Genomic DNA, 15,532 nt, shown 5'->3' with positions numbered 1-15,532 from the left:
TTTTTATTTTTTATTATAAGTATTTCGTCCACCACTTGTGTATCTAGGACGTGACGTTTCGCAAAAACACACATTAAATAAATTTAAAAAAATAATAATTAAAAAACAAAAAACCTGACGTTTCTTTACTTCCGCCTTTGTACCACACGTCATCCGTTTCTGACCAATCGGCTGATAGCGTTTCTGGTCACAGTCAACACTTCACTTCACTTCACCTCCGACCGTTTGTCATCTCCTGCGTCTACCTCAAACCCAATCGGTGTTTCGGAACTTATAAACACACACTATACTTAGTTTTTAGACACCTGCAGTCGTCCTCTTGGGGAGAAAATGTCAGATTTCGACCACAACCCGTTCGCGGACCCGGAGATCAGCAACCCATTTCAGGTAACGTCAGCTAGCTGCGTTAGCCACACTAGCTTTAGCATTATTTCACATTAATAACAACAGTTACTCAGCAGGGAAAGTCAAACACTGGGTGGTTCTGGGCTAAGCAGCTGTGATAAACCTAAACGGGTTTAATATTTGTAATATCAGCAATTACCAAAACGTGAATTCACTTGTTGTTAGGCTTTAGTTACAGCCTGTGACAGTATATGTCAGAGTCCCACAGTATATGTCAGAGTCCCACAGTATATGTCAAAGTACCAGGCAGTGTTGTTGTGTTAGCTAGCTTCACGCCTTCTGCTAGCCTCCCTGGTGCTACAGCAGGTGTTATTTCTGATTCAGCAGGATACATTATACTCCCAGCTTCAGCTTTACACCTGTCTGTACACATCTTATAGCCCCTTTAAAGGGAACATGAACATATGTGTTTATTAAGTGCACACACTAAACTGCTTTTCAAAAGGCTGGTCATGTATTAATGCATGTGTTGGGCATTAAATGGATTGTTTCACCAGATTTGATCCCCCGTAGGACTTTATATATACCAAACCACAGATAGTATTAATAACTCAACATGATGTGCAGGATTTGAGGAGGTGATTCTTGCAGAAATACATTTTAAATAGGCTCTTTAGGTAAGGTTATTTATTGTCCCCAAGGGGATAATCGCTTTCACACAAGTATAAATAGGCTAATAAAGGTTGAACTTGTAGAATTTTCATTAAAAGCTATATTTAGGGGAAATGATAATAATACACCCACGAGGCGTTTGGATAGGTACAGAATGGAAGTATTGCTTTTACATAAAAATATATGTTTAGTCTGAATTATTATTTAAAACATTTTTTGACGGGTTTGACAATGACTTTCTGTTTACATTGTACCAGCCATTAAGCGGCCGCATTGCGGGGTTGACAGGGTTGTCTGTTGTTGGGTGCAGCTACTGTAGGCTGGCACTGGGTGAAATGGAGTTTGCCAATCCTGCAGCTGTTTATTTGTCCCAGCAACTGAGTGAGCGAAGACGGGCAAAAACCAGAGTCACTATAGGCCGAGCATTCACTCCATGGACTGAGAGAAAGGAGAGAAACGACATTAAAACGCACACTGAAATGGCTACGCTTTCCTAGATTTTTGTGTTCTATAAATAAATTAATGTGGATATTTATACTTTACCAAACAGAACAAAGTATTTTATAAAGATATGTTTTTTAAAAAAACTATTAAAAATATATCAAATTAATTGTCAGGGGATGAACCAATTAATGCCCTGTGATAGACTGGCGTCCTGTCCAGGGTGGACCCCGCCTCACGCCCAATGTCAGCTGGGATCGGCTCCAGCCCCCCCCCGCCCCCCCCCCCCCCATGAGCCCGACAGGGACAAGCGGTTGAAGAGGAATGAATGAATGAACCACTTAACTTTCTTCTGATTAAATGAGTTGAAGTATAAATGATCTGAAACATTACGGCACAGACATTCCTGTGTGTGAGCTCACGGCTACAGAAACTGATCTCTCCCCTTCTTAGAGGTTGTAATGTTTCGCTGAGAAAATGTTGTTCGCTCAGTGCGTGACAGGGAAAGACGCTGACGGCACAGTTTGACCTTACAGATGCATGATAAGTGAATTATTCATGGTGCGTCATTAACATACTGCCATGACTAACGAACCCCCGCCGCTGTGCCATTTTTCTGTCATTTATTAGCTCACTTTTTTTTTCCGTTTCTGTGCCTGAGGAGAAATGGAGCTGTGTTCCCTTCTCTGAGCTATCTTCAATACTTCATGAAATCATATGGCGCCGACATGTGGTGCAAGGATCCCCGCTGGCACCTCTCCTGCTAAATTTCATCACTGCCCAGTCATGCATCAGATTGTTCGCTCTGTTTCGGCCTATTTCTCTGGATGAGGGCTAATTTTTAGAAATGAAGCTTCGATGTCAGTTGTTAAAAATCATTAAAGGAAGCAGAGATGTCGCATTGTGTCGTCTGAGCAGCTTAATCAAGTTTGAAATGTCGTAGAGACCCTCCCGGAGCACGGACTCCCGACTGGTATTCACCCCGCTGCTGACCCAGCGGTGGGTTTAGCAGCTTCGCCATCAAATACGGTACAGCAGAGCAAGTGTTGAAGTCTTCGGTAAAGTTATAGTGGGACGTCTGCGCCTCCCCATGCAGCACAAAGCCTGTTTTGTTTCCAGCCCCATCAGGACCACGACAGATACACGTCAGTGCCTCGTTAGGTGACAGGAAATCCCTAACCGTGAAATTAGTTTTCACACAGGCAGACTGCAACAAGTGCATCTTTTGATTTTTGATTTTTGTAACTATAGATTTCGAGATGCAAACTCTGTGGGTTAGTGTATGTTTGGCTGTGCAATAAGGCGACATTAAAGTTTAAACACGACACAGCCTGAAATATTTATGACCCTGGTCTGGTGACAAGTTGCAGCCTGTGCGTGTGTGCGTATGCGTGTGTGTGTGTGTGTGTGTGGCAGCGGGCGAGATGCTCCCAGAAACTTAAGAGTCAGAGAGACAGCGAGAGGAGCGCACTGAGGCTGGATAAGGATAACACTGCAGGAATACGCAGATTGGATGTTTATCTTGAGCAGCGTCTTGAATGAAACTAGTGCGTGACTGACAGCAGCTGATGGTAAGCCTGGAACAAAAAGAAGTAGTGTTGCTTCACTGGTGCATGCAGGAACAGGGACTTTGCATGCAAATAGGAGGCAGGAGACGCTAATAAAACTGTGCTTTTAAGGTTTGTGGTAGCTGATATTTGATGGTTTAATGTATCAGGGCTTCAACTAACTATTATTTTCATTATCGATGCATCTGTTTATGATTTTCTGGATTTATTGCTTGGAAAAATTGTTTGGAAAATGGTGAAAGCTGTAGATCAGTGTTGACGTGCTCAAAAGTCTCGTTTTTGTCCACAACTCAAAATATATTCAGTTTATTGTCATAGAGAAGGAAGAAAAACAGAAAATATTCACATTTAAGAAGCTGGATTCAGAGAAATTGTACTTCTTTTTTTGAAAACATTACTCAAACAGTATTTATTTACTAATACAATAGTTGTAATCTTTGCAGCTCTGGAATCCTCCCCACAAGTAAACATAGTTGCACTTAAGTGTCCCCTTTTAAAGAGGCAGCACAATGTGGGTCTTTCCTGAAGTGTGTTTACATGGGTCATAGTAAAACTGGCCTTAACGAGCCTTTTGTCGACGAGGCTGTTTGAATTTGCTCGTCTCGTGAATCAAGAATGTGCCTAAAAGGATCTGGAAGTGCTTTAGCAGCTTTTATGCTGAGCGCAGCGTACTAGAAAAACACATTTTACAAACACGTTTTATTTCTGTCTTCAGCCGCCAGAAGCATTCTACCCCTCCTCCTCCTCCTCCTCCTCCTCCTCCTCTTCTGAACCTCATGTACTTGGTTATTTATAGACGTCTTCACTTGGAAATGATTGGAATCATCCCGTCTTTGCCAGTATTGAATTATAGGCCTGTTGCATTTTGAATAAAGAGGGTTATTTGGCCTTCATCTGACAGAGTAATGGCGGGTTTTTACACTCGCATGAGCCGTTTTCACGGTGACGCTTCCACTGCTGTCCTCTGTAGAAACACAACGATAGACACATGAAGAGTGACTTTTCTCACACCAGAACTATTCATGACGTTTGAGTAAACTTCTCAGTTTGTGTTTTGCTTGATGAAAATGTTCCCGCGTGTTTCCTCAGGATCCATCGGTGACACAAGTACGACAGGCCGCTCCTCCGGGGCTGGAGGAGTACAACCCCTTCACCGATGCCAAGCCAGTGAGTGCTTTTACACTTGTCACACAACACTAACCGGACTCAGACGATTGATTTAGCTCTATTCGTGTTATTTCTGACTTTCACGTGACGCGGTAGCCGTGGCGATGTGCTGGTCACTTTTATTAAAGGTTGTGTTGAATCAGAAATAAGACAAATATGATTCCAAGCATTAGAATATGAATCGCACACAAATCTTCAGTTTATCATTTAGCTCAATTTTAACAGATCTCACTGCGTGCAAGCATGATCATTCATTCATCTTCAAGCGCTTGTCCCTGTCAGCTGACATTGGGCGTGAGGCGGGGTCACAGGTGGGGACAGGACACCAGTCAATCACAGGACACATAGAGACGAACAGAGACAGACAACCATTCACACCTACGGGTGATTTAGAGTCATCAATGAACCGAACACCTGCACGTCTTTGGACTGTGGGAGGAAACCGGAGAACCCGGAGAAAACCCACGCAGACACGGGGACAACATGCAAACGCCACACAGAAGGGATTCAGACCAGGAACCCTCTAACTGTGAGGCGACAGTGTTAACCACCACACCACCGTGTCACCCTGCAAGCATGATCCATAAAGTAAAATATAATAACAGTATTGATTAGAGTAGTGATTTCAGGATGTCAGGACCTCTCAAAGGACTCGTGAGATGATCAATGGGGCAGGGAAGAAGAAAAATAATGTTCAGCCATTCAAATTTAGATATTTTCTTCAATATTTGCTCATTTGTCTTGTAAAATATTGGATAGTCCGACCTCTTCGGGTCTCATTATTATTCAAATGCATTGATCTGAGAGAGGTTTATTGGAGGAAATCAGTCGCAGGTCGAACTGCTCGTGCAACCATGTGTCTTAAGTCAAAGCTTGACCTCTAGGAACAGTTTATGGAACGACATTATCATTTGGGAGCTTTGAACAGGCAGTTTATTTGCTGAGACAGACCATGAGATGTGGTTGAGAGCTAGTAAGTAGAGTTTTGATTTTTTTTTTTTTCTCAGTTCTGTTCACTCTTAACATGTTTGTTGCATAAGTAAAATGCCGCGTCAGGTTAATATAGCTACCCAACTCCCTGTTAAAGAATTACACATGTCATTTGTTCCAGAGCTGGTGATGGAAGTAGCAAAGGAGTGAGCCATCTCTGTTGGAAGTTGCACATGTGCAATAAAGACTTGGTAAAGATAAAGTTTATGAGCCGAAGTGCAAACAAGCATTTCAATGATCCAGGAAACAGGAATTTAGAGCGTGAGAGGATGTGGAAGAAACTATAACAACGATGTATTGCGCAGTTTGCCGCAAGTCTTAGAGTAAGGCGGTTTTCCCGAAAAACATGCCAGAGTGCCGTATGACCTCACTGAAGTAAAGATTAAATATGACAATTAACTTTATTCTTTGTTGTTATTTAATAACTGCTAACAAATAAACCCGTTTGTACAGGTGCAGGTAAAAAATCGCTGCAGGAAAGTTGATTTACGTTGATGCAAGTAAAGAAAAAACATTAACGCAACTGACCTCAACTGCTTGATTTTCATGTAATTAATGTTATTTTAACGTAGATTTTGACTAACTGGAGGCAGCTCTGTTCAAAAGGCCGCTGTTACAAAAGATATTCACCATTTTCAGTAAAATGAATTCCTCATTTTGTAGCATTTCTGGCTGTTTGTGATGTGTGGATTTGTTTTCGGTGCCACAGCATGGTAACCGGTTAACAGGGTTTGTCTATAAATGCGTATGTTTCCTCCGTAGACGCCTCCGGGTATGGGACCCAAGGCTTCGGCACCCACCATCAACACACAACCAGCCATCATGAAACCCACAGAGGAGCCTCCAACCTACTCACAGGCTCAGGTACTTATTTCTCTTTAGCTCCATGCTCTTTTCCCACTCAGACTGTCGTGTTTAACAGACTTGTTTTCACACCGTCACAATGCTGATTTGATTGTGCGTGTCTTTAATCCAGCAGGCTGTGACATGTCTAATGATTTAGCTTGAGCGTCACCAGCAGAGATCCTGCACTGAAGGCAGAAAACATATTAACGCGACAGCTGGTTTCATGCTGAGTTTGTGGGAAAGTAGCTCCGCGGGAGGCTGTGTCTATCTGTCACTGGGCTTTGCGGTTTTTTAAGGAGACACAGAGTCGGAGAGAAATCCAGGCAGGCAGAGGAACTAATGTGTGATGGTGCATCTCATTTGGAGGTCGGCTCCTGGGAACTAGTTGTTGCCATGTCTCTCCTCCCGCTGCCCCTGTAGAGAATTTGATGTATTCCAGAAATAGAAACGGAGAATTACATGACACGATGATGTACTTTTACCACCATTATATGTGTATATATACACACATACATATATATATATATATATATATATATATATATATATGTTGGCATCTGTTTTATATGTATGTATGTGTATGTGTGTGTGTGTGTGTGTGTGTAGGAGCAGTCAGGAGCAGCTTCTGAGCTGTTGAGGAGGCAGGAGGAGCTGGAAAGGAAAGCTGCGGAGCTGGACCGCCGGGAGAGAGAAATGCAGTCGCTCAGTGCTTCAGGAGGTCAGTGTCCGACACCAACGCCAACACACAGCGTCAGACCAGAACGATGACACCATTTCCACGTACAGACAGGCTCAAAGTCACAGACGTAGCTTCCAGGGGCGACGTCACGTGGCTGCATTTATTTTGACAGTCTATGGTTTGTACGCTAAACATGGCGCTTTAGCTTAGCATGAAGACTGGAAGCGGGGAGAAACAGCTAGCCTGGCTCCGTACCAGCACCTTTAAATGTTATGAATCAACACCAACCAACACCGACCTTTACAGGTCAACTCTCGGTCACCGTAAAACTTGAACTCATATTTTTTGATTGTCCCGTTTCAGGCAGGAAAAACAACTGGCCTCCCCTCCCGGAGAAGTTCCCCGTGGGGCCCTGCTTCTACCACGACATCACAGTGGACATCCCCGTAGAGTTTCAGAAGACGGTTAAGATCATGTACTACCTCTGGATGTGTGAGTGGCTTTCTTTTATCACTTTTCATCACTAATCACTAATACTTACCTGAACAGAGATATACCCAAATAATCTGTTTACGGTCATCTCCAGCTGAAGAAATGAGTCGATCGGTTGATAGAAGATGAACAATTTGCAACTGGTTTGAAGACACTTTCAAGTAAAAGTACTGAAACTGGTTGTTGGACTTTCACCTCTGGTTTAAGGAACTCCTGATGGATGTTTTACATTTTACAGACCAAGCAATTAAATGATTAATTGTGTGATCTTTAAAATTAAATGAGCTTCAAATGAATCACGTTCACTCCCCCTGGAAGCTTTGCAGTCTTAATTCATCCACAAATCAAGGATTTAATACAAGCTACTGTCACAAAATCCCATGAATAAAGTTGTGAATCTTCAAATATTACTATTATATTAAGTTAAAATATCAATGTATGGATTTATTTGCTTGCCCCCCGTTAATGCAACTAAACCAGAATGAGAGAAACCCCCTCAAAGTGTCTTTTATGTAGCCTGGCTCTTCGCCCTCGAGCTTTTTAGGGAACAGATGGCAAACGCCGCACACTTCTATAATTCATCATTCTGAGTCTTTTTCGTGGTGGGCGTTCATACAAACTGCTGCCATTCACACGCCTGTGAATATTCACACATTCACTCTCTGCTGCCCAAATAAAAACACGTTCTACTCAAAGATAAAGTCTTTGTCACAGGCTTTATTTGGAATTAATGCAATAAAAGTCCTGGTTCATGTTGATAGAACAGTGTTACAGTTAAGTAAGGGCGCACTCACACTGTCCATCCGTACCGCGCCCAAACAGGTTTTACGGGTAAAGCCTAGTTCGTTTGACCAGTGTGAGTGCAACCGTACCGCGACTAGCTGCCGCACGCTTTGCCGGCCAAGGCCCGTTTGGGAGAGGTGGGCTTCTGTAAAGCACGTTTGCACATGTACGAGCACGAGCGTGCGCACGTGTACAAGCCCGAGCACGAGGTCTACGGCGGTTCTGAGGTCATTTCCTGTGCGCCTGTTGGGACATAGAAAAAAGAAGGAGGGACCATGCGCGGACATTTAAAACAATGGCGGTGAAAGGTTCACGTTGGTGTGATGCGGAGGTGGAGTGTTTACTGCAGATTTGGTCGATGAAAAGATTCAAAAACAGTCGACAAGACGCACAAAAACTCAGAGGTCTACGGAAAGATCTGGAAACAAAGCCACGCATCGCCATGACGTCATCAATGCGTGTGACGTGTTACGGCGTGATGACGTATAGGCAGCAAGAAGCATTCACCGAGGCCCAGGTAGTGTTAGTACCAACGGGTCTGGAGGGGGGGACAAGGACCCTAAAGCACGGGGCACAGGACGGACGCACAGTGGGAGTGCGCCCTAAATCTGCTCTAAAAACACAAAGCACACAAAACCATTCTCCTGTGGTTTCTCTGAATTGCATTTGCCCCGTTTGACCCCCTGAATGAGAGAAACGGCTTTTCTTCTTCCTACAACAGCTTTTACAGCTCTGTCCTAATCGTAGTAAAAAAAAAAAAATTCCATCTGGGATTCAGGGAATGAATGGCATTCAGTAGCCACATGATGGGAGGCACGTGCTGCAGTCATGTGGCCCCTCCTGATGAAGTGACTCGGTCAGATGATTGCTTCAAGGCTGGGTTAGACACAGATTTCAGTCAAGTTTCACTCATTCCTCTTTTAGTTTCTCCTCAGATTAGTCCGATAAAAGCGAAGAATTTCACGCTTTTTGTTGAAAGGATCTGGAGCAGGGCTGCCCAACCCCCGGCTCCTGGAGGGCCACTGTCCTGCATGTTTTAGGTTTCTCTCTGCTCTAACACACTTGAGTCTGATGATGCGCTCGTTATCAAGCAGCTGAAGCTCGTCACAGGTTTAAGAAGGTTTGTTGGAGCTGGGAGAAACCTAAAACATGCAGGACAGTGGCCCTCCAGGAGCAGGATCGGGCAGCCCTGATCTTGAGCACACATCGGCACCTCCCCCGCTCACTTGTGATATGTCAACAAGCAGGCATGTGCCACATTTGACACTGTGATGTGAAACCCCCACAGATTCACACAGACATATTCCTCGTCTGGACCAGGGGTTCCCAAACTTTTCCATGCCAAGGCCCCCCACAACAGGATTAGCTCCTGGTCGGGGACCCCCTCTTCAAACCCACCGACAATGCCACAAAATATATCACACATCAACTTTAAGAACGTTTTCGGTTGTTGGTAAAAGCAAATCTTCTCCGATCTTGTGAGATTTTTTTGCAGAGCAATGTGGTATGAAGCTAATAATGATGCCTTCAGGGCCCGCTCGGGACCAGTAGCCTGCTGTGTGAACGCAGCAGATAGTCGGCCTCTCCTAGATGTTTTTGTATCAAGTGACGCTGAAGGTTTCAAACACTCGGTCTCCGGACAGAGCACACATTTCGGGAAATCGTGGCCATTTTTCTGTTTGTCTGTGAAGCCATACTTAATGTATGCTGCCTCATACTTTCTGATTGGAGTTTGCCAGGGGCTCTTAGGTTTTCTTGCTGCAGTGTCGTCCACAGCAGGGATGTTGGTCTGCTCCTTCGGTCCCTTTCTTGTCAAAAACTGTTCATTTTGAGCTAGCATGCTAGCTTGAGGAGCAAAGCAGCTCCATAAATGGTGCAAACCGCCAGGGGTATACGATGTTTTGACTGTCAGGCAATCAGAAAGATGAGCATGGAAAATAACATTTTGATATGTTCTATTATTATAAATTATATTTTCTGATTATGATTTGGTCCCAACTTTGAAAACCACCAGTCTAGACATCAGCGGCGTTCACGCTACGCAGAAGCGACTGTCTCTACCGGTTCTGTCTGGTCCGAACATTTCAAAGCATCGAGCAGCAACTTCCTGTGCAATTACACTAAACAATGGTTCCTCCCTCTAATCCCACAGGCTCCCATAAAGTTTGATATCTTGTCAGTGAAAAGGTGTGGGAACCCTGCAGGACCCCGAGAGCAAATAGTGATAATGAATCATTAAATGAATGTGTGTGTTGGGTTCTCCATCCTGCTCCGTGCCGCATGTTGAAATACTAGGCGTCAGTGTGCAGCAGCGTCAGGACACCGGACACGAGCTGAAAAAGAGCTGCCGACTTTCCAGGCCCGGACAGAAACAGTGACACAGAGAAGCCGCCACACTGTCCCACTGTCCCACTATCCATCCAGACACTTACTGTACATTTCCTTTTTTCAGTTCATGCCGGGACGCTGCTGGCTAACATGGTGGGCTGCCTGGCCTGGTTCTGCGTGGACACGTCACGCGGGATGGACTTCGGCCTGTCCATCCTCTGGTGCCTGCTCTTCACACCTTGTTCTTTCGTCTGCTGGTACAGACCGCTTTACGGGGCGTTCAGGTAAACGACGCAAATGCATTCTGGACTTGCGTGTTCAAAGTAAAGAGTTCCACAGTGGTTGTTTATATGCTGTTGTTCTCTCTCTCTCTGCAGGAGTGACAGCTCGTTCAGGTTCTTCGCTTTCTTCTTCGTGTACATCTGTCAGTTTGGCATCTACGTGCTCCAGTGTATTGGCATCACCGGTTGGGGCGCCAGGTGAGAAACCCGTCAAGAAGAAACACGGCAATGTGTGTGTGTGTTTAGTGCATCATGGGTTATAACGGTGTTTTGTAATTTAAGAGCTGCAACAATAAGGCAGTTAATTATTAAGTTGTTTGACGGAAACCCGCTCAGCAACTGTTTTGATAATTGAAGCAATTCAAGCAAAATGCCAAAGATTTGATGTCTCCCGCTTCATAAATGTGACATTATTAGATAATTATATATGATTAAATGTCATTGGGCTTTCAAAGACGTCATCCTGGTGTGAAAGATATTGTATTTTTGTTTTTGTTTCAAATGGTAAATGAAGAAAATAATCATAAACGTTAGCTGTGTTCTGAGTTCAAGACATTCAGTCAAACTGGACTCAGTGCGGTGGTTCAAGAGACACACCGCAGGAGTTACTACAAAGACCAAAATCAACACTGACTATGTTTAAATGCACACTAATATTCCACTATTATTCCCCTTTAAATCCTATTTTTCACAGCTGCATGTAAACAGGAATTTTAGTGGAATACATTCAAACAGTGGGAATATTGTCTTCTTTGAAACAAGGGCCCAAATCTGAATATGTCGTGCATGCAAACGTGGTTAAATGTGTTATTCTGTCCCTTAGTATTTTCTTCTTCTTCCCTATTGTGAAAACAGGTCACAAATATACAGTATATGCTTTTGTTAGGGACTATTTTCAGCTGCGGATTCATACACATTTGAGTATTTATGAGCGGGGCGGTGTGAGAGAGATTGAGTCAAAGTAAACTACAGTGCTGTTATTAATTTTTCATAGTTGACCAAAAGAAAAATACGGATTATCATAACTTTATCCTTTTAATCACTGTCTCGTCTGCAGCGGGTGGATCTCCGCTTTGACCGGCCTGAATCGCAGCATCCCAGTGGGCATCATAATGATCCTCATCGCTGCTCTCTTCACCTCACTGGCTGTCATGTCTCTCATCATGTTCAAGAAGGTAGAGACGCACGGCAAACCTAAAGGAAGTCTAAGTAACCTCTATTTATCTCTGCTCCATTGTAATGCCTCTCTTTTTATTTTTATCCCCCCCATCAGGTCCACGCGATGTACCGCACCACCGACGCCAGCTTCGCGAAGGCCCAGCAGGAGTTCGCCACAGGCGTCATGTCCAACAAGACGGTCCAGACGGCGGCTGCTACCGCCGCCACCAGGGCTGCGCAAGGAGGCTTCAAGGAGCAGATCTGATCGGCGTCGAGAGCTCGCTCAGCACCCCGTCCAACCCGTACCCCCGAACCCTTCCCCCTCCTCTGCTCACACCCATCTTCCACTTGAGCCAACTGCCCTGTTTGAACACACGGAGAGTCCCCCGGCCTTCTGACAGTATCAAAATGTTTCGTGTGAGGGGCGCCACAGTTGGGCCGGCCGTCCAGTCGCCCTTCTGTCATCTGAGTCCGAGTGAGAAAAACAAACCACTGCGAACAGACTCTGGGACCCCCTCGCTGACGCCGCACGCCTACCACTCAACCAGCGTGCTCAACTTTATTTCCTCTGTGTGAGTTTGTGTGTGTGTGTGTGTGTGTGTGTGTGGCCAACTAAATGAATGTTCGTGTGCCTCTTTACATGTCAGGTCCGTCCTCTGCTGACAGATTCTAATGTAGCCGAACCAAGTCTGACTTTCTAACGCTACCTGGGGTGTTTCCCACGGCAAGTTCTCCCCAGCGTCCTCGACTTCCTGACTGTGCGTCCTCGATTTCTCTGCCTAATCACCACTTCCTCTTTTTTGAATTAATTTATTACCGGACAAATGGAAGTCACATATATTTATGTATACATACATACACACACTCTCTAGTTGACGATTAATGCACACGACGCAGCAGCAGCATTCTCTGGATTTGTTTTGCTGTAACTCAACACTGCTGCCCCCCGGTGGAGTGACCATGTATTGTTGAAGATGAATGCTGTGCATTCTAGTTCACTGCCTTGCCTTCTTCGTTTTTGCAACCTTAAAGTGACACGTCACCCAAAGTCTTGTTTGAGTGTCGAGCGTTCAGTCTTGTACACTGCTGTCCGATAATCTGCAGAGGAAGCGTATTTGAATTGTTTCAGAGATATTGAGTGTGCGGTCATGCACCACTGTGGCGCAGACTGAAACACCTCAACAGATGTTTCATGGATTGCCGTGCGACTTCACAAATACTTTCATGATCCTCGGAGGATGAGTCCTGCTGAATTTGGTGATCTCCTGACCCTCCATTACCCTCTAGCGCCACCATGAGGTTCACATTTGTACTTTTTAAGTGAAATAACTATCCAGTACTTTAGTTTATGACCAACTTCCTGCAAAACTACTGACATTCCCTTTGTGGTTAGTGCTAATTAGCAATCTAAGATGGCCGACATGGCGATAAACGTGGTACCTGCTTAGCAAAAGGATTTTAGCACCGTCATTGAGAGCACGTCGTCTCGCTGGCGTTAGCATTTAGCTCAAAGCAACTCTACCTAGAGTCTTAAGGCTCAAACAAGCTTTTTCGCATTTGTACCGGTCACACAGACGCGCGCGCGGTTCAATTCACACCGCTCAATCTGGCGTTCCTCAAGTGCATGTCCTGATCTACACCGCACACTCTCACAGCAGATCCCCTCCTTTAACACACCTTCTCTTTAGTCTTAGTGCTCAAAATATGACTTAATAAGTAATTCGTCATCGTGCTGATCGACTAAAAGTTAAAGCTCCAGTACTGAAGACTTTGCATCTCTCTCGCCTACAAGCACGGTTTGATTCTCTGAGGGTTTTCTTTAGATATTTGGATGAACTGTCACTTTAAAGTTTGCATGTATCTGCTTGAAATCTTTTGCGTGTAACAGTCTACATATCCATTGTGAAAGTTATCAAAAAAGTTGCACTTTAAATCTTTAGGTTCTTTGTTCCTGTGCAAACGGAAGGATATTTATAACGGCGGCCTCTCGCCTTCCTGCTCGTCGCTGTAGATACATTCGTCCAGACATGTAACACTACTCCATGGGTGTCAAACTGATCCAGTAAAGGGCCGTGTGGCTGCAGGTCAATCAAAAACACACCTGCTCCAACAAATCAACTGTGTGAAGACAGTTCAGGTGATTGAGTAAGTCGAGTCAGGTGTGTTCTTGATTGGTTGGAGTGAAAACCTGCAGCCACACGGCCCTTTACTGGATCACTTTGACACCCGTGCACTACACCGTCACATGAAGCCTCCCCTTTTCGCATCATCTCCTCCAGACAGAAATGAAGTGACGACACTCAGCGAGGAGCTCCACTATTGTGTGTGTAACAGCTGTTTATACAGTTTCCTGTTGAAGAGGAAAGTGAAACCCGTCTCCAGCTTTTCTCGTGCGACCGGAGACTTACCTCAGTTTTACTCAGGATGCGCTCTTCACTTGCACGACGAGGTACATAAAAAACAGAATAATGTATGAAATTAGACGCTAACTGGCCCCTGTTTTTAAATACATGTGCTGTTAATCAATACATTGCAATAAAAAAAGATCATTAAAAAACAGGCCAGGCATGTCGTGATGTAATTTTCTGACAATTGTGGATCGACGATCACTGAACTCCATCAATCAAACGCATCGACTATGAAGAAAAGGTCGTTCCTGTTGAGTTGCATTCATTTCCAGTATGTGGTCGTTGAAATTTCAAAAGATTTTTACCTGCTAAAATGTCTTTGAACGCATCGTTTTCTTCAGCAGGAGCCGTGAAGTTCCCACAGTTTGAACGTGTCTGTCGCGTCTCATGTTGAAGCCAGTTAAGCCTTTGTGTGTGTTTGACGTGTAGGAGTGTAAATAAAGGGGATCTGGCCTTTTTAAGTAAGAATGAATGTGTGTGTGTGTGTGTGTGTGTGTGTGTGTGTGTGTGTGTGTGCGGGGGCAGAGTCTGGCTGAGGGTCTGGCCTCCGTCTTGACTTCCTGGAGACTTTTTGTGTTGTTCTGTAAAAAGCTTTCGTGCGACTCGCCTTTGTTCTGCTCCCACTTTTTACTTTTACTTAATCTGAACCCGGCGCATGTGTAATCCTCAGTACATGTCTGTACAAAGCAACATGAGATTATTCCTTTTAAACAGAATCAAACTGATTTACAGTACTTAGAGGTTTATTTCAGTGAGAAAGACGTTAATGTGAACCGTGTGGTGCGCTGTAGATGGCTTTAAGCTTCATAACCGACATGGTTTGTGGTAGAAACACTGACAATTGTTCAAATTAACTCTAACAACACGATCTTAAATTAAATTATTGAAAAGAAATAGGAAGGGATGTTTGTATATTTTGTACGATTTGCAGACGGTCGGCTGTTTGCTCTAAAGTGGTGTGACCTTGAGACGCCCTCTGGTTTTGACCTTTGCATGTCGGGTATTTTGAGTTTTGTATATTTATTGTATTAACACTGAATAAAGAACCTTCTTCTGTACGTGTTTCATGGTTTGTTCTTTTGTTTAAAGTTCATTTTCTAATGTACAGGACAGAGCAAACGTTCTCAGTCAAAGAGTTTTCTTTATTTTCACGACTGAAAATCGTAGATGCACTCGGAGACACTTTCAAAGTTTTCCCAATCTTTCGGACTGACTGACCTTCACTTCTTAAGGTGATGACGGCTGCTCGTTTTCCTTTACTCTGCTGCTTTTTTCTCGCCATAATACAAACAAAACAGTGTGTTCAGTTGGACCATCAGCTGTGGATCCACCTGACTTCTGCACAACACACTGCAGGACACTGAGGGTCCTGAC

The 15,532-nt window shown here is 44.3% G+C and overlaps 1 protein-coding gene across 1 annotated transcript; it reads left to right on the top strand.

Moving 5' to 3' along the window:
• The first annotated feature begins 223 nt into the window (after positions 1-223).
• On the top strand, positions 224-13,807 carry LOC310958625 (secretory carrier-associated membrane protein 1-like). Its single transcript, XM_083929651.1, has 9 exons — positions 224-387; positions 4,116-4,193; positions 5,946-6,047; positions 6,636-6,747; positions 7,072-7,200; positions 10,436-10,595; positions 10,689-10,790; positions 11,650-11,767; positions 11,866-13,807. The coding sequence occupies exons 1-9, from the start codon at positions 331-333 to the stop codon at positions 12,013-12,015; spliced, it is 1,008 nt and encodes a 335-aa protein (XP_083785777.1). The 5' UTR covers positions 224-330; the 3' UTR covers positions 12,016-13,807.
• Positions 13,808-15,532: the final 1,725 nt, after the last annotated feature.

This window comes from Echiichthys vipera (genome assembly GCF_963691815.1).
Source record: "Echiichthys vipera genome assembly, chromosome: 16".
NCBI lineage: Eukaryota > Metazoa > Chordata > Actinopteri > Perciformes > Trachinidae > Echiichthys > Echiichthys vipera.
Note: the sequence above shows the minus strand (reverse complement) of the source record. Positions and strands in the feature narration are given on the sequence as shown.